The sequence below is a fragment of the Ammodytes marinus genome (assembly GCF_949987685.1).
Source record: "Ammodytes marinus genome assembly, chromosome: 6".
In the NCBI taxonomy this organism is placed as follows: Eukaryota; Metazoa; Chordata; class Actinopteri; order Uranoscopiformes; family Ammodytidae; genus Ammodytes; species Ammodytes marinus.
Window position 1 is genome coordinate 22,692,659 of NC_137235.1, and position 7,058 is coordinate 22,699,716.

Sequence of the window (7,058 nt, forward strand, 5' to 3'; positions counted from 1 at the left end):
ATTAATATAGTAAGGCGTTCCCCTCCCGGGCCGGGCCCAGCAGCAGACCCGGGGTCGATTCCCACCCGCGGTCGTTCTCTGCATGTCACTCCCCTCTCTGCCCCATTTCACCTCTGTCTCTCTGCACTATCAATAAAGCATAAAAATGCCCAAAAAATATCTTTAAAAAAAAATATATATATATTAATATAAAATAAAATATTATGGAGGGTCCTCTGGGTTGGGCTTGGAGCTCTTTTTCTTTTACGGGACATATTTCTCTGTAATATAGTGAATGCATTTAAATGCAGTGTGAGGAACTAAGCAGAAGAACTCTGTTGTCCAGCTACTGTATCTTTTTTTCCATAGACAAGGCTGAAATAGGCTATAGACTATACACAGTGCATGGGCAACTGAGGGCAGCCCCATTTCCAATTGTTTTTAAATAAACTCAATACACACTGTGCATGGATGTGAACGTGACATGATCAGATAATTTCGGATTTCCTCCCAGATGAACTGATTACATTTTTAGGCTATTAATTATCTAGACCAAAAAAATGTATTCCTTTTTTTGTATGATAACTCACATTTGCACAATATGATGTTAATATCAAACACACAAAAAAAAAAAAAATCTTTTTTTGGAGGGGGCCCCCCAGGCAGTCGGGGGCCCTAAGCGGCCGCTTAGTTCACTTATGCCTCGGGCCGGCTCTGACTCCAGGCTGTATATGGGCACAGTCTGTAATAGGTTAGTTAGTTAGTAAGAGGTTGAACAATTATTTGTTGGATTTAACAAGAAGCAACTTGTATAAAAGAATACATGCATTATTATTGCAATTTTCAGTTTTTGAAAATGAATCCAAAACAGCAAGATAAAGTTTAAATACCTGTATATTTCAATTTGAACCAACCTTCCCTCATGCTTTGTGTGAGAGAAAAACTCTAGGACATTGCAAAAGGCTTAAAAGTAGTACCCTGGTGAAATGGAATGAGGCAAACAAGCAAGAGCTTGTTCTTGTTTGGGCATGATGCACATGCCAAAGTATAACGCCAAGAAAAATAAAGATCCTGCAGGGCAGGCACATCTGTGTTGAGCCAGCAGTGCTGTGCCCAGTCTTGAACAAGGCCAGGTATCAAGTGACATCATGGGTGACTGTAAAAATTGCTGTTAACTGGCAAAACTGCAGGCTATTGTTGAGCAAAACAAAGGAGAATGTGTGCTATCTAAAGTTTATGATGTGAAAAACAATGATTAACAAAATAACCAATGCCAAAAAGATGATTTCATGCCAGATACCAAGAAGAGAAAAGACAGAGCAGAGGTGTGTGAGAGGAAATGTACTGGCTGAGAGCCAAGTGGGAAAAATCCGATACTCATCCATTGACAGTGTTTACAGTGCTGGTTGCCTTGGTTACATAACAGGTTTGTTAAAGCACTATGGCAGTCTTACCAAAGAATGACACAAGTTCAATACAGACACATCTTCTGTCAGATCAATGAGTAACCTGAGGCTACCAGGAACGGGCGTGGCTGTTTTACCACTTTATAGTATACCATAAAGATAAAGACTCAATCGGATGCCCTGTCTTCATGAATAAAATATAGAGCATAGGAATAATGGGAATGAATAGAACAATTAAGCAATTATAATTTGTATCAGGGTTTCAGGTAGGTTTCAAGGTTGTAATGCATTCAGTAAAATTGTCTAACAAAACAGGGTCAAGTTGAACCTTGCTTTCTCCTCCTGATTGTTACACAAAATTGACCCTGAAGAGAGTGTGTGTGTGTGTGGTGGGTGGGGTAGATCAACAGTTTTAGGCCATGCTCCTCCTTTCCAGTCCTGCCCATCCCCACCCACGCCCACAACAGTGACAGCAGCAGCAGCCTCGCGCAGGATAAAAAGGGGACAGAGGTAGAGCTGTGCATCTCAATCCATCTCATTCTCTCCGAGGCCAGCATATCTTCTGATCAGTCTCCACCATGTCCTCGAGAACCATCAGCTATTCTTCTGGGCGCTCCACCGTAGGAGGAGGAGGAGGAGGAGGCTACGGCAGCTTGTCTGGAGGCTACGGTGGTGGAGCCAGAGTGCAGAGGGGCTACGCTTCAAGTGTGCATGGTGCAGGTGGCCTTGGAGGAAGAATCTCTGTTTCCTCCCGTAGTTCAGGTTATGGCAGTGGAGGCGGTGGTGGAAGCGGTGGTTCACTCACCAGTTTCAGTTATGGCTTGGGAAGCAGTGGCCTGGCAAGCGCTGGAGGCTTTGGTGGAGCAGAGGGCTGCATCGATATCGGGGCCAACGAGAAGCACACCATGCAGAACCTGAACGACCGTCTGGCCACCTACCTGGAAAAGGTGCGCAGACTTGAGGCGGCCAACGCTGACCTGGAGATCAAGATCCGCAACTTCTTGGACAGTAAGACATCCCCCACTGCCCGTGACTACTCTGCTTACGAGGCCACCATCGCTGACCTGCAGGGAAAGGTATATTTCCTCTTATTCCCAAATGAGATACCAAAAGCAGGTCCCGCTGTAATTTATCATACAATGCAACTATCATATGGATATGTTTAAAATTATGCATTTGAACGCAAACCTGTTTCTGTCCTTGTGTTACATGCAATGCTTCTGTGGAATGTAGTTGACGGCATACTTGACAATTACAGAGTGTCTGTGCAGTTTGAGACAGCTTAATGAAAAAATGTACTGAATGCATTTTTAATTTAAACCATTGGTTCATCACACAGATCCAGCAAGCCGTTTGTGTCAATGGCAGCATCTATCTGTCAATTGATAATGCAAAACTGGCCGCGGACGACTTCAGAACTAAGTAAGTAGCAGGATGTGACAAAGACATTGTCAAAAACCTAGTTGAATGAAAACATTTAAATTGACACTGAAAGCATGTAAGGAAGGTGTATACATTGATGTTGAAGAAGTGAAAATAAATGTCTAAATGGCTCTCCTGCTTCCCTTCAGGTATGAGAACGAGCTGGCCATGCGTCAATCTGTGGAGGCTGATATCGCTGGTCTGAAGAGACTGTTGGATGAGCTAACACTGGCCAGATCAGACCTGGAGATGCAGATAGAAGGACTCAGGGAGGAGCTGATCTACCTCAAGAAGAACCACGAGGAGGTGGGTAGCGAACGCCAGAAATTTGCACTGCAATGAATTTTGCTGGCTCCAATGTAGAACTCAAACAACTCAGATAACTCAGAAAAAACATCCTCCTCATACCAATCTGCTCCTATCCAACAGGAAATGTTAGCCTTCAGAGCCCAAATGAGTGGAACCATCAATGTGGAGGTGGAAGCAAAACCACAGCCAGACATGTCCGCCATTATGGCTGAGATCCGTGAACAGTACGAAGGTGTGGCTCTCAAGAACCAGAAGGAGCTTCAAGCCTGGTTCAATGCAAAGGTAAGACTGGAACAAGACCAAGACATTTATTGAATAAAGTAATTTCTCACTGCCTTCTCTGTATTGATCTTTTGTTGTTTAACATGATGACTGATGTTCTGCCATGTGTACCACAGTCAGAGGGGCTGAACCAGGAGGTGGCCGTTAGCACAGAGGTCCTCAATACTTCCAAGTCAGAAATCACAGAGCTCCGTCGCACGCTGCAGGGTCTGGAGATCGAACTACAGTCCCAACTTAGCATGGTAAGTACGAAAAGGACCCAGGGCCAATCTTCACTCTTCTCTGCCTCACCCATCCTCATTGAGACACAGTTTGATGAAAGCAAAGTGTTTTTTTCAGTTTATTCATTCTTTCTTTTCTCTATCCCCTCTTCTCTTCTCTTCCTCCTACAGAAAGGGTCCCTGGAAAACACTTTGGCCGAGACACAGTCACGGTACTCCATGCAGCTCAATGGCCTCCAGATGCAGGTTACAAGCATGGAGGAGCAACTGATGTCGCTGCGCGCTGACACCGAACGCCAGAGCCAAGACTACAATACACTGCTCGACATCAAGACGCGCCTGGAGATGGAAATTGCAGAATACAGGAGGCTGATGGACGGAGAGGGGTAAGCTGACTGCAAAGAACAACAATACTGTCATTTCATCATAAACCGAGCAACCAGCTCAGTAAAAAAGAAGCATGATACAGATTTTTGACACAAGCACTTTCATTCTCAGCGCTTCCTCCATTGGTGGCAGTACAAGGACAACAACTTCCAGGGTTGTGGTGGTCACACAGGACATACAGGACGGGAAGGTGGTGTCCACCTCCTCAAGCAACGCGTAATCAGTCTCACGCAGCAAACGCAACAAAATGGGCAACGACTGAGGGCCGCTAGCATCATGTCTGAACACAGTACTTCCTTCACGTAAACATGTGAATGCAATAAAAGGCTACGTCTGACTATTACCATTGTGCCCTAGTTGCTTGACTTATTTGTGTCCATGATTTCAAATAATTGCATGATATAAGCATTGTTCTGGCATGAACCAGAGGTCTAATGGAATTACATGTTTCATTTTCAACCTGACTAAAGTTATTCTAAGTGTTTGGTAGATCTGACATATGATTATTTTGAAAGACATGTGTGTGTGTAAAACTGGCGCATCATAGTAGCTTGAGGCAAAATATAGAGAAATGTACCCTTTTCATTTATTGTTGCAAATATGCAGCAACAATAATGCTGTGAAGAGGGAAGAGCTAATGTAAGTCCTTTCTTCACTGGTATTAGTGTTCAGCGCTACAGCTGTGCATAGCATATATTTACAAACTACATGCAAAGTCAGCCGGGTAGTAAATAGTTACATTGAACCAATGCAGCCTTAGGGCTTCCTGGGTTTGAATCTGATACCACCAGCAGTGTACAATATACTAGCATGGGTGTTAGACTGGACTGGCAACATGTCAAGGGAGTTTGCTCTTCCTTTACCCAATGCATGCTGGGTAGGTCCCACACCCTCGTTACGCTTGGGGCTTTCACACAGGCAAAGCTCTCTCTGTGACTGCTCCGGTCCTTGAAATTATTTTGACCTGGTTCAGAACCTGAAAAAGTTGCTTCTTCGCTTGAAACTAAAAGTAATAGTTTTTTTGTGCAGACGAGAAAGCAGAAAGTCCACACATCTTTCACTGCAGGCTTAAAACACCTCTCTTCCGACTGTGACTTTGCTAAGAAAATGATGATGGTTACATAAAAAAGTTAAATTGCACTTACATGTTGCACTTATATGTGGCACATTGTAGCTTTGTGTATTTGAATTTACTTAAATGATTCTTGCTGTTCTGGGTTTAAAAGCACTTGTTGGAAGTCGCTTAGGCTAAAAGTGTCAGCTAAATAAAATGTAAAGTTTTGAGACTCATACGGATATTCGGAACCAGAGGAAGAACCATAACCGTGTCTGTTAAAGGAGTAACTTATTACAGCTTCATTAAACTAAGTTTGGCCTCAAAGGGGCAGGTGATCTATATACATTTTAAGAAATGAATACAAGATGATGCCCATTTATTCCAAGGAAAGTTTTAAAGTACAAAATTACATTTTTTTTAATAATGAGGCTAAAGGGGGAAAATGCTTTTTGAGCCACAAGTTGGCAGGAAGGCTGACTAGGCATGCCAAAGGGAGCTTTCTCAATGCTGTATTGAATATATAAACAGAGCAACATTATTGTCCCATTGGAGTGATATAGCTACCTAACGACTGTAAGTCCAACATTAATTAGCCTTTGAGCTCTGGTTTGGTCTCCACCGACCGTGAAGAAAGTCTAACCAGGTAGTGGCCTATGTTTGCCCAATACTGTACTGTTTATATTTATTTGTTGCCCTGTCTGCTTTTTGGTGCAGTTCAAGCTGTTGGTATCCATATCTAATTTGAACTGTATGAAAAGATTCATAATTGAGGGACATTACTACAAATTGGTAACTTTTTGTTCCATATAAAAAAGGAAGGTACAAGAAAGTGTATTTCAACTGCATGATCTTTATTGATTTTAAATGCATCCAATTTATCACTCAATCTCATCCACATCCACATCAACGGTCTTGGTGCTTGTGACCACCTTTCCATCCACAACTGTCTCAATCACTGTGATGGTCTTTGTGACCACTGAGGGAAAGAAAAAAAACAAAAAAAACAACAATGAGTAAATTACATCACGTTTCTTAAGCAAAACACTTCAAACACTAATATGACCTAATGAGAATTATAGGCATGTGAAAGATTGCTTACCTTGTGTTGTGCTGTCATCCTCCCCATCCAGAAGCCTCCTGTACTCTGCAATCTCCCTCTCCAGGCGGGTCTTGAGGTCCAGCAGCATGTCATACTCCTGTTTGGTGTGGGTGATGTTGGCGTGGAGCTGGGACAGCTGGTTCTCCAGGCTGGTGACCATGCCCTGGAGGCTGGCCAGCTGTGCCGAGTAACGGGACTGAGTCTCTGCCAGGGTGCCCTCCAGAGAAGATTTCTGTGGTGGTCGGAGAAAGAGTTTTTTTAAGGGGAGTAGGCAGTCAGTGATTCAAAGTTAAGAGGTGTTACTTGATGCTGGCATCAAAACAGCATGCTAGTAAACATCATACATATACAAGGCCAGTTGTTGTGAGTGTGTAGGCTAATCGGCGTCATGTGGTTCTACGTATTTCTGAAAAATTACCCAACTCTTTTTCTTGCTTGCTAAATGAGAAAATTGAAGATTGGCTGTCACATGTTAGCATGCTAAATATGAAGCTCCAGCCAGCAGCTGGTTGCCATTAAAGGTCACAATTCATGCAAATTGTCAGGTTCAAAATTGTAATTTGGGTTTCTACTAGAAACTGTTTTCATGGTGTTGTGACACCTGCCATCACCTTGTAAGAATCCAGGGAGTAATTGGAAGTATTTATGCTAACTGATTAGCCAAGTTAGCGGTATCAATCTTCTCATCTAACTCTTGGAAAGAAAGCGAGCGTTTTGAGACGGAAATGTCATATGTTATGTCAATATTTCTTCAAACATCTGCATTATTGTTTATATGTGTAGTAGCATAACAGTGTCAAATCCACTATATAATCAATCTTTATTGTTAATGTACAGTATGTTGACATACCATGCTCAAATGGGACTGCAGTTCAATCTGGAGCCTCTGGAGGGTG

At 42.9% G+C, this 7,058-nt stretch overlaps 2 protein-coding genes across 2 annotated transcripts in view; one reads left to right on the forward strand and one right to left on the reverse strand.

The window, feature by feature from the left end:
- Positions 1–1,895: 1,895 nt before the first annotated feature.
- On the forward strand, positions 1,896–4,349 carry LOC307252389 (keratin, type I cytoskeletal 13-like). The gene is made up of 7 exons (XM_080030047.1): positions 1,896–2,461; positions 2,725–2,807; positions 2,957–3,113; positions 3,237–3,398; positions 3,515–3,640; positions 3,791–4,005; positions 4,118–4,349. Exons 1-7 carry the CDS (start codon positions 1,964–1,966, stop codon positions 4,224–4,226), a joined length of 1,350 nt encoding a protein of 449 aa, XP_079886173.1. The 5' UTR covers positions 1,896–1,963; the 3' UTR covers positions 4,227–4,349.
- Positions 4,350–5,903: 1,554 nt separating this feature from the next.
- krt98 (keratin 98) overlaps positions 5,904–7,058 on the reverse strand; it is a gene marked incomplete at its 5' end in the record, with an annotated part of 5,261 nt that continues 4,106 nt past the window's right edge. Inside the window, 3 exons of the mRNA XM_080028842.1 lie at positions 5,904–6,039; positions 6,163–6,394; positions 7,013–7,058. The exon at positions 7,013–7,058 is cut by the window's right edge and continues 80 nt beyond it. Coding sequence (XP_079884968.1) covers positions 5,942–6,039; positions 6,163–6,394; positions 7,013–7,058 — 376 coding nt within the window. The 3' untranslated portion in view covers positions 5,904–5,941. The remainder of the gene's footprint in view (positions 6,040–6,162; positions 6,395–7,012) is intronic.